Source organism: Sebastes fasciatus, chromosome 2, assembly GCF_043250625.1.
Source record: "Sebastes fasciatus isolate fSebFas1 chromosome 2, fSebFas1.pri, whole genome shotgun sequence".
Classification (NCBI taxonomy): domain Eukaryota; kingdom Metazoa; phylum Chordata; class Actinopteri; order Perciformes; family Sebastidae; genus Sebastes; species Sebastes fasciatus.
In genome coordinates, this window is record NC_133796.1 from 7155797 (window position 1) to 7168264 (window position 12468).

Genomic DNA, 12468 nt, shown 5'->3' on the forward strand with positions numbered 1-12468 from the left:
GGGGAGACTCGTGGGTACCCATAGAACCCATTTTCATTCACATATCTGGAGGTCAGAGGTCAAGAGACCCCTTTGAGAATGGCCATGCCAGTTTTTCCTCGCCAAAATATAGCGTAAGTTTGACGCATTATTTAACCTCCTTCCCGACAAGCTAGTATGACATGGTTGGTACCAATGGTTTCAGATGATGATGATATCTTCTAGCTTTAAAACTGAGCCAGCTACAGCCTAAAAATCGTAAGTTGTGTTAATGCATTAAAGAAACTACTGGCATTAAAACAAATTTGCATTAATGTGTTATTATTGCGCTAACTTTGACAGCCCTATTGTTATTATTATTATTATTATTATCGGACGCTGTGTTCAAACTATGAGCAACAATGCAACAAGGCTACAAGTCATTTTCAATGGAAGCTGGTGACATGAAGCTACAAACTGACGGCTTGTCGCTGCGTGATGTGCTACAAATCAAAGTTGAGCTGGCCTCAACCGGGCCAGGTCAGATCTACATCAAACATGTAGAGATGTGAAAACTCTTGAAAAGTCGAGGTTTCACTGTGAGCACTTTGCCCTTAAGAGGAAAGCCATCTTATTCTTCAGTTAAGTTAACATACCAGTTGACGTATCAGTTCTGGACACACATACTGTAATTTAATACAATTTCCAGTAATATTGAAATGAAAGATATGAAATCTTTGCTGTTTGAGATGCTTGAAATGAAATGTCACATCAAATAGTATGGTGAACTAATTGGAAAGGCATTCAAGAATGAATAATCTCAGGACATTAGAGATGTGTTTGTATGGGTAATACATAGCTAATCCTACATCAATCCCAAATCCCAAGCGACTCGTGTTATCAGTGAAAAAGAAAGCACACATTGAGATAGCGGGCCTGTCATAAGGTTTGGATGTTGGTGAATCGGAATCAGTAAACATCTTGTAGTGTTAGTCGTTTTTGGTTCTGCCAGACATGAAGAATCCCAAATGCTGCAGCTGTGCAATGTGGGATGAGCTATTTGGTTAGGTAGGAAATAAGTATCGCACAGTACTCAGGTCAAAGGTAAATATCAGAGAAATATCAAGACAAAGACAATACGTCGGTATCACGTTAAAAGCCTAAACTCAACAAGTTATTAATTTCCTGACTTCAGTAAAGTCTGGCCGTGGTATGGTATATTACGAGATGGAGATCAGGGGAGTAGATGGAAGTGGAGGGAGGGATTAGAAGGAAATTAAAGGAATGAACATAACCTCAAAGCATATGCTTTTGAGACTGTGAGGGAGAGATGAAGGCAAAATGCCTGTGGTGTTTGTGTGTAACTGTGTGCGTGTGTGTTCATACTGTGTTTAGTTTAGAGGCAAATTCTCTCTCAAATGATGTCGGTGATTAAAAAATGGGAAGGAAATAAACACATCAAAACAAACCAACCTGCCCAGTGCCACTAAAGGAAACTTTTATTTAATACTATGGCATCAAATGTTCTAACAATCCCATAAGTGCTGAGCTCTTAATTTCAACTCCCAGGTCTTTTCACACTTATTTTGCTCATTAACAGCGGAGCGCGTTGTTTGTCTCTGCTGATGTGTTGCAACTGTAGACGAGGTGAATTGAAATGAAGTTGCAATTAGTATTTTTATTTATGCTGAGGGGAATTCTTGAACCTCGTTACGGTTGTTAACAGCTGCTACAGCTGAACATCAGTGAAACGATTTCAAATTTGAATGAGGAAGTGTTGGCAGTTTTGGCAGCGTTGGTAGTGTTGGCATTGTAAACTACACCATGAGGCAAGAAGAATGAAGTTAGATCACGTTAATGTTTGCTCACCTTTAGTTTGATTTGTTCAGTCAAGTGAGAACACTGCCCTTGAGAAAGCACATAACTGCAATCAGAAGCATTATTATTCCCCGCCAGGAGTATCAGGAGATCTGTCGCATGTGTGCGTGTATGAGTGTGCATCTCTGTGTCTGTCCATAGCTAATCTAGCATACTGCTGCACCAAACTGCATACTATTTTGGGTGCACATTTATAGCTGCATGCTCAAGGAACACTTGTGGTTGCAGCGACTCACACTTTCTCACCTTTTATTGCCTGTTTGAGGCTGCCATTGATTGACTGCTAACTAGACTTAGTTTATTTTCGCATATCAGCTCCGTGTTATCAATACAGTCACTACAAACTTAAAGTGAAAGTGTCTTAGCTCAGAGCAGGAGGAGTCAGATTTCACACATGGGACGAGAGAGAGTTGACAGACAAGATGATGACGAAGGATTTGGTGTCAAAGCGAACTAGCAAAGGCAGTATTTTGGATATAAACCCAATGCTAAAAGGGAACCTGATAACGGTTAATGAAACAATCGCCGTGCGGAGGACGGAGTGGCCACAGCCGGTGTGCATGGCACATCGACGCTGGGTTGAAACCTGCGGCCTTGCAGCGAAAGCTCGACTGGAGAGGTCGGACACACAGCCATCCAACGTAAAAGCGCTCTACAGACACTGAACCTCATCTTTTCGTCTAAAATATCCAGTGTAATCGGTAACACCGGTGTTGTCACAAGCGTATCAACCGGTGGGAAAATGTCCCCACCGTGACATCCCTACTGCTGACTCCTCACTCACTACTCTTAATCGGCCCCCAGCTGCTACTCTGCGCCGAGAGACGCAGTGGGGGAAAACAGTTTGCTCAGTAAACTTGAAGCCTAAATAAACGCTTCATGTCGCGGTTACGCCCACGAGACGGAGCTGAGACGTGCGCCTGCACAGAGCTGGTGCAGACATCTGCACGACATGTGTTTAGTGCTATTTAGCTAAATGTAGCATGCTAACACTAAACTAAGATGGTTTACTTAATAGCTGTTTAACATCAGCATGTTAGCATTGTCATTGTGAGTATATCAGCATGCTGACATTAGTGCCTATTTACAGCCTCACAGAGCTGGTGGAAATCACACGATTGTTTTTCCCTGCTATTTCTGCTTGTGGCAACTGAAACATAGTTTATGTTTTAAACACAAATACAAATTAGCATAACCTTAACCCTATAGGACATTACCAAGTGGACTTTTTTCCTAGTAACTGAGACCAGACTCAGGACCCAACTCAGCCCGAGTAGGTCCCAGTGGACTCACTAGCACGTCAGATCATATAGTGCTTAAGATATTTTTTTTCAGGTGAGATGGCGAGTGTGAAGTGTGATCTTGATAGTCAGGACATGTACTCTCCTGCTACTCTTTTCGATTACAGTCGGGCACCATGCTGTTGCCAGTGTTAATGTTTCCCTCTCTGTTTGGGTCTGTTCTGGTCAACCACATTTTGGATGGGGTCTGTTTATTCTGGTCTGTTTTGAACAGGGTCTTTTCTTTTAATTTAAGCATGTGAAGTTCGGTCACGATTTCCACACGTCCGTTTTAGATCAGGCTCTCCTCCTGAAGACCTCTAATATGAATGTTATTTGTAGGAGACGGGTTGCACTGAGACATCATGTTCTGAGAGTTCTCCGTGCTTTCCAAAGTTAGTGGCGAGAGAGTGGAGTGGAAGTATAAAATTAACTGGCTACAGCATATAACCATAAAACACAAGGTTTCGCTGCAAGGAGATGGATGCTGAAAACATTTCAGCTTTTCTTTTCAGGCTCATATTCAACATTTAATTTCAGGCTAAATCTTCTCTAAATATGTAAATTATGTATTAACACCAAGGACGGTTTAATACAGATTTACTATTCACATTACCTCTCATCAAACTCTGCCCACTCACTTCTTAAATATCCTGTCTTTGCATTCTTGGATTCATAGAATTTGAGGGAAAACAACTTGGGGACAGCTGAAGACAGTCTGAACATTTATTTTGTAAAAAAATACCCTTATTAGCTCCAACCTCCTGATGCCTGAGTCTGAATGAGGCTCCCTTGCCTCCAGCTACAATTCAACACTTGAATGGCTGCTGCGTTCATCCTTTAATACAAATGTATTGAGCATACATATGGGCACTCAGAGAAAAACAGCTAAATGAAAATGATGCAGACGTTAGCATGAATAGCAAGTGGGTCTAGTCAGGAAATTATGTGAAAGTGGAACACGAGTTTTCTTTGCGGCTTTGACATGTTGACAGAGAAGCAACTGCCGCTGATATAAGGATGACACCACGATGTCAAGCAGAAGTACAAGGGAAAAGGAGAACGGGACTGCTTGTCTGGTGAGACAAATCTTACAATCTGTTCCGTAATAGGATGGGTCAAATTCAGAGGGAAGATTTCTCCACAAGGGTTATTAAAATACGCCTCAAATGAAACCCTGAACAGGGATAGACACTGATATTTTTAAGCACTGCCCCTATGGGACACCAAGGCCCTCAATTTGATGGCCCATTTTTGGGGTCCCAAATATAAAAACAATACAATAAAGGAAATTTAACCCAACTTAAATAAATGGGCTGTCAATCGATTCAAATATTTAATCGCAATTAATTGCATGATTGTCCATAGTTAATCGTGATTAGTCGCACATATTTGTATCTGTTGAAAATGTATTGTAAGTATTATTTAGCCTCCTTCCCGACAAGCTAGTATGACGTGGTACCAATGGATTCCTTAGGTTTTTACAGTTTCATATGATACCAGTACCTTCTCTCTAGCTTAAAAACTGAGCCGGCTACAACCTTCAAAAGATCAATTGTGTTAATGACTTAAAGAAATTAGTGGCTTTAAAACTGTTTTGCATTAACGCATTCTTATCGGGTTAATGTTGACAGCCCTGACGGTCTCTTAGTTCTCACACTACAAAGGATATACAGTCTAAAGAGAGACCTGATGAAACTTGGTGGCCACAGGGGGCCACCTACAGGGGATATTCAGTGGCCACAGAGTAACTATTTCTGGCAACAGGCCATTGGGCCATGGTTAGTGTTGAACTCTGCCTCGAAAATAACCATTGGTTGGAAGATGCCAGAAAGACTAATGCAAAGGATTTTGAATTGGTTAAACTCAGTCATGTTGTCTCAGTTCTGCTCTACTTTTTCTTCTCAGGATTTGTCTCTAATGGTTTTGTGAAATGACCATAAACTCTGAAACCTGGTGATGCTTCTCAACTTCAAACTAAGACAATAACACAAACTGGACAGTTTGGTAACGATTAGCTTTAGGCAACAAAAAAAAGGAATATTAACAATTTACCCACACTGGCATTTCTTGCTTTCCACTGTACTACCTCAAATCAAAGATTTCACACTTTTAGCCACATGTCCACTATCCAACTGTTCATTGTTAAAGCTGCATTATATCTCCCCCACTTTCCCTTTATAAAAGCACACGTTTCAGTTTACCATTAACTGTCAGGGGACCATGCTCAGATTTTGCAGCATTTGGTTTCATAGCATTTAGTTTACAAGGTCTTGGTGGATGCAGACATCAGTGCTGCAGTTCCCGACAGGGTTTAACTGCCTGGCCTTTCTACTGTTATGGGGTCTGACTTGCAGATGAAAAATGAGATTTTCAGAATATTCTTGGCGGAGTCTAACTGAAAATACAGCTCTTGTTTGCTTTTGTGTTTCCTAGCGTTATAAATAGAAACAAACCGTTCACAACCTCCTACTAGATGAAAACTCAAGTATGTTAGCTGTCACATCCTGCCAGTTCTTGTTTCGAATTCCCGGCAAACAAGTGAACTGAAGGAGAGCGTCTTCATTAGCATAAATCACTCTGTAAACAAGGCCAGAAGTGGGGTGAGAGCGTTTCAACAAATCCTTTTAACTGCAAACATGATGATGAAATAAGTTCTTTGGTGCTTCTAGTGGTAGAGGAGACATGGTGACCCTATTTAACTTTGTGTAATTCAGGCTGATGCTCTGTGTATCCTCCGACTCGGATCTTTAATGGTGGAAGTGAAGGGCTTTTTTGGACCAATTATCGTGGCAATAGAAGTTTTTTGCTTTAACTTATTATGGAGTAAATGTCAATTGCACAATGCAACGGCTACAGACTAATGACACCATCTGTGTTTAGATTGTTTCTCTATAAGTCTCGCTTTCCCTATGCAATTCTGTCTGCCAACGGGTACGATGATGGTTTGATTTACAGCACAAAGGAAGTGTTTTTTTCTTTTCTTCTTTTCATGATATCAAGTTTTTATGTCTCCATGTAGGTTAGGTCAGTTCTGCTACAGTAAACATACCTCACAACAACAAAGTCGTGTTTTTCCTGGAAGCTGATGGACAGAAATGTCCAGGTACTTCATTGTACTACTTAATGCTTTTAGTGTACACTGGGCTCTTGAAGACTAGAGTGAATGTGACAAAGGGCACATCTTGAGCTTTAAAAAAAGAAGGGATAAAAAGCTGCATTCATATGCAACTGTAAGTAAAAAGTGTGCCAATGTTCCATTATTCATACCATTCATATCATTATCTCATCAGTGCATTTCTCCAGTTAATAATGTAAGTAACATTGATCCACCAAGAACAGGAGTAAGAGATGATCGAATTACACTAGCTAAACAATCATTTTGCACATTAAGAACAGAGTTTATCCAGAATGGCACAAATGTACATGAATAAGACGCACAAAACGTATGGTCAAATTTTGTGTATTTGTTTGCATTTGTATTGATGTCATAATGGTTGTTTATCATCCCATTGGCAACCATTTTTGAGAAATCTGCAACCAATTCTTTACCTTTGGTTATCATTAGTGGCAACCACTTTTTAACGTTTCAAAAAACAGGGACAGCAAACAGCAAAACGTGCGCCCCAAAATAAATACATTTGAATAGTTGTTGCATTTGTTATATTTAAATATTGCAGTCAGAACCAGAACCGGACAACGCTGCACGTGCATTGGGGCATTAACTCGGGTGTGCACAGGCAATGGCGAAGCAAATTAAGTTGTTTGATTGTGGGGTGAAAAGGTTGTCTAACCCGTCAACATCACAGACAGATGTGCAAATTGATTCAACTGACAAAGAACAAGATGAACCTGAACGAAAAACAAAAAGGAAATTTGTGAAATCTTGGGAGGCGAAGCATCCCGGCATCTTTTAGCTGGACGGAAAATTAGCAAAGCATGTACAACACCTCGTTAAGTGATACATCAAGTTCAAAAGTTCCAAGTAGCATATTCTACAGAACCACGGGGCTAGACGAGCAATGGAGATTGAAGCAACACAAGCGGGCAGATCAACGACATGATGAGGTGGTGGCTGCAAGAGCTGGCACGGGCCGATGGACACCGCCGTTCGCAAAATTGTAATTATTAAGCAGACGTAAAACTGCATAATATCTTCAAAATATAAGGTGACAAAAATGGCAACCCTATTTTCAGTTTTGGCAAGGAAAAGCGGATGCCAGCTTGCCAGCCTGGCTACCACTTTTTAAAAGTTGGTGTTAAGTCCTGCATGTGAAATGGCAATGCATTTATATTTCATAAATTATGACTTTAATAACACTTAATAAAGTGTTGAGTAATAAAACCGTGATGATACAATTATTTTGTACTAGTTTTCCTGGTTCAGTTGCACCAATGAGGTTAATTAACGGAAAATGGTTGAACTTTGAAATTTGAAAATGTCTTCTTAAACTAAACACAATGTATGGTGATTGATTGATGCTTGGTTAAATGTACTGAAATAATTCAATAGTACTGCAAACTGTGTAGCACAGTTTTTCAGAAGTGAGACCCAAATGACCCATTGGCTTTATACCCTCATAATGAGGCTTCAACTTTAAGGAGAGCAGGTTAAAGACAAAGGTTAAAATAATTATCTCAGGTTATAACCTCCATAAGCAGACAACGGCAAAGAACAAAGAGAGAGACCCTCCAGCAACAAAATAATAAGAATGGCCTCTTAAATAACTTCCCAACATGGCTTCAACTGTAATCTTTAAACACATAGGGGAGGGAGGGAGAGAGAGAGAGATTCTAGTATACAATCATGTCCAAAATTACCGTTTGTACTTTCTACGATTTTTCGATCGCCACCTCATTACTAGCTCACTCTCACTGTCCCAGCTCACTCCATCTCACTCTGCTGATCTCCTAAACCACAGTTACACTTTCGGATTCAGTGAGAAATAAAAGCTAAGGCAAAGTCAAGGAACAAACTTAAAGGGGAACACCACCTAAAGTAGATTTCCAATATGGTATTTCCATGGCCTAGGAAAGTTCAATCAGTATGTGTGAACATGAGCTGCTTCTCTCTCAAAGCCAGAAACCAGAGCAGTCGGTCTCAAACTTCTGATGTCATAGGGTTTAAAGTGTGGAGCTGCTCCATAGACAATGAAAGCGGAGCATGATTTTGTGAACTTAAAGAATGTTTGTTTAGTTTTTTTATACCCAAATTAGCTTTATTCAATTGTAGTGTTGTCAGTTGCGAAACAGAAAATGTTCCCATATACTCAGATTACTCCTCTGGGTGCTCTCAGTGTCATCTAGAACATCTGTCCCAATTCATCATCTATGGAGCAGTTCCACTTTTATACCCAATGACACAAGTTTGAGTTTTTAGTTTTTGGATTTGGAAGAGAGTTGTTCATGTTTACTCATATTTTTTGGACTGTCTTAGACCACAGGAATAACATGTATGAATTTTGAAAATGGTCATAGTTTCCCTTTAATACATAGTGTGTTTACACACTTCCATACAACAATTTTCAGTCAAATCAACCCACAGTGGTACCACCGCATTTACATGTTAACTTTCAGAATATTGCATCCTTGTACTCATGTTTTCATATTTTTACTTTTTAGTAATTTTCACTTCGGTCATATCTAAGCTCTAAGTTCTCTCTTCTGTAAATGACTAGGGAAACTAAATAGCACTGATGCCCTAGGTTATTGTCTTTTTTAGCCATGATAAAGTGAAAGTATGATCAGAAATAAACCTGTTTTCATCTGCAGCGATTCTTACACGTTGTGTTACCTCAGGGCATTCAGCTATCAACATTTTGCAATTGGTAGCTATCACAGCTGGAATAACAAGAGTCATTTGTTGCATGTTATTAGAAAAACTGATGGCTTGCTACTAAACTCCTGCCCCCTCGGGCTCTGTTTCGGGTATGGCGCTCATTTTTCAACTCACCTGTAGCCATGCTGAGTGTCCACACACACGCCACCATTGAAGCAGGGGTTTCTGGGATATGAGGTGCAGGGTTGATGGGACTGCTCTCTCCCTGGGCATGAGCACACGGCTGTGGATTCCACTGTCACAGACACGAGACTCATGGTCCCGCAGTCCACAACTGTGGGCGTGTCCCGCACGTTCAAAACGTTGGTGCAGCCGCCGGCACCGGCGCACTCCGAGCTCGGGCACTCGTCTACCCGGATTTGGGACACACTGACCTGCAGGAATGACTGGAGCTGGATGGAGAAAGACAGAGTAGAAACCAGATATTGGCTTTGATTCTGGTGAAACACAAGGTGAAATGTGACAAATACATGCCGCGGAAATGAGCAATACTCTTATATGTCTAATATCTGTTTGGCGTTCTATGGGCTGTTATCTCTTTATAACAGACTGTTGCTATGGACACAGATCTGATGTTGAACTCTGGCGGATCATTTTTGCGTCCATTAATGATTTGTTAAGTAAGTTGCTGTGTAATAAGAAGGATAATGTGCAGTTAGCGGGTCATTGTTGTGAAATAAACCCCATGCAACATTATTCCTTACTTATTATCTAGACATTTTAATGTCTTGACTATTATATGTCTATATATACATGGTATGGTTGGTACCAATGGATTCCTTAGATATTCTAGTTTCATATGATGCCAGTATCTTACTGTAACTCTAGCTCAACCTCCAAAATTGCAAGTTGTCGCAACTGTCACATTAACTTTGACAGCCCTAAAAAAATATATTAAAAAGCAAATGATTCGCACCAAAAAAATCTCCCCCGGTGTGTAAAGGCTTTTATACCTACCAGTAGGAGATGCTAGTGTAGTGACAAGGATCCACCACCAGCTTCCCACCCACAAACATTCCCAACTGTGTTCAATCAGTGGAAACCGACAAAGCAGAAGCACCATAGCTTGGTAATGAATCCGGTCTCTGCAGTGGTGGGCAAGTGTGTTAAAATGTTTCATTCAACTTTTGTATCCATCATTTAAAATCCAATTTAAAAACAAAACGCTACCTGGCATAACAACAACATAATGAAACACCGTGCGTTAGTACTTCAGTTAATCTCATGCACTTCCATGTACATGTATCTGCACTGCTTTCATATTGCAGCACTGACAGTGCTGTACAGCTTTTACAATGAAGCAGCTGCAGGCGTAATCATAATAATAATGTTATTTATTTGACCCCTTGGGCACATTTTTTTTTCTCATATGTTGTTACTTGTCATGATTGACACACACACACACACACACACACACACACACACACACACACACACACACACACACACAGGCACATGCATCAATGTGGAGATATGTCAGAATGATGGGTCGTCGCAGCACAGCGCCCCGGGCAGTTCGGGGTTCAGTGCCCAGGAGGTGGACTGGCACCTCTCCAGCTACCAGTCCACACTCCGTACCTGGTTCGGCTACCCCCTGGTTCCCAAGCAAAGTCCCTACAGAAACTGCCGCCCTGTGACATGACATAAGTCTATAAGCTAGGGCATTTTTTGGTTGCATTTTGGGTAAAAACTTAAGTTTCATAAATTATACCTTTCATTACATGTCCAAACAATTAAAAGGAGTGGAGTGGAAAATATGTGAACTTAAGTTCACTAAGACGGGAAGCATATGCTGTAATATCCCATTTAAATTTAACCCAGGTAGGTCCAATATGGATGCAACAGACATGTTAACACCAGATGGGAGGGAGGCTGTTAATATGTTCAACTGCATATCATGAATATGTTAACATACTTTGATACTTAAGAATCAAGGGATATTTAGCAGCGATTATACGGCTTTAATGTGGCACATGTCACTTTAGTAAATAAATAAAAACATGTTCAGAAAAGTCAAAAGCACGCCTAAATGGGGGGCGTGCATGCTCTAGATGCTGCTCAAAAACAAGTTTAAAACTGTTTAAAAAACACAACACAGAACTTCCTTGCTCTCTTTGCTTGTATTGCATTCTAGCTGCGTATCCAACAGCAAAAATGATATCCCAAAATATGAGTGCAGAGGATGTTATGGACCAGGATATATTTTACAGTGTTTTGGCTGACTCGGGTATTCAGCCGTATTTATTGGAGCCAGAGTATTCGGCCGGAGAAATGCAGCAGAGGCTGCAGCTGCATTAGTCGTGCAAGAGGATATGGCCAGCGGGGACCCTGGGGGTCAGAAGCTTGCGTGCAATGCATCCTGGTACATGTAGACACGGCACGGCGATCAGAAGAACTCAGCTTTCTCGGTCAATGTAGTTCTAAGCATGCACTGCTGAATTAATTGCTTCAATTGACTACATTTACCATTAACACTGATTGGTTATCCACACAAACAGTGTCACATTTTCAGATTAAACATATGGTGACTAAACCATCTTCAAAACATAATGTATGCTTTTAGTGAAAGTGATAATGGTACTTAAATGAAATAGTTTATTCTATGTAATTAGCACCATTTCAACCTGAGTTAATTTGCAAAACAAACACAGCAAAACCCAGCCCGGGAGCTGAAAGAGTTTTAACACAAACAATCCTTGATCCATAATATCAGCTATTAACTGTAAATGTGATAATGTCTGGCTAATGTCGTTTACACAGACCAATAAACACATGTGCATACGCATCAACACACAGATAAACAACAGGATGTTGACGTGGAAAGTGCAGATTCAATGGGAGAATGTATTACAGTACAGTAGGCAGTTCAGGTCAAAGAAGTCAAGCTGTTTTTCTGCACTAGTTCCTGAAAAAGTGGGCTAAACGGTGATGAGGCAGAAAGGAAACTGTGACTCTCTGGGTTGAGCAGTCTGATAAAGCACTGGAAGGGAAAATGGAAATTAAATTGAATATGTAGTGTAGTGTTGTGGTGCGAGGGGGATATGGGTTGGTGTGTTTGCATTTGGATGGCTGGTTAGACTGACACTGGTCAAGGTGGTTTCTATTGAGTTTACATACATGTATGCATGGACTCATGTAGAGAAGGCATGCACAGGGGCATGGACACATGCACGCACTCTCACACATAAATACACATACAGACCCACTCGATGTGAAACGTGTTGAACCGAAAGAAGGTCACTTCATGCTCAATGTTCTGGACTGATTGGACCTCATTCAGTGTGACTGGATTGCACTCACTAACCATGCAGTTCACATGTATTCCACTTATTCCACCAAATAGCCCTGTGCTGCAGTGGCTGTGACTTTGATATGGGTTGGGGTTTTATGGATCATTGTTATTGCTGACTGATGTCTCATATCATTTGATCTTCAAACACTGTCCGTTTGCCAATATAAGTAGTGGTGGTTATTCCATTCAAAACGTCCTGCTTTCATTTAACCTACAGGCGT

General features: G+C 40.7%; 1 protein-coding gene across 1 annotated transcript in view; it reads right to left on the minus strand.

The window, feature by feature from the left end:
- The window catches only part of LOC141783216 (neural-cadherin), a 335373-nt gene that overhangs the window by 107197 nt on the left and 215708 nt on the right, over positions 1-12468 (minus strand). The window contains exon 26 of the mRNA XM_074660373.1: positions 9070-9347. Within this exon, the coding sequence (XP_074516474.1) occupies positions 9070-9347 (278 nt within the window). The remainder of the gene's footprint in view (positions 1-9069; positions 9348-12468) is intronic.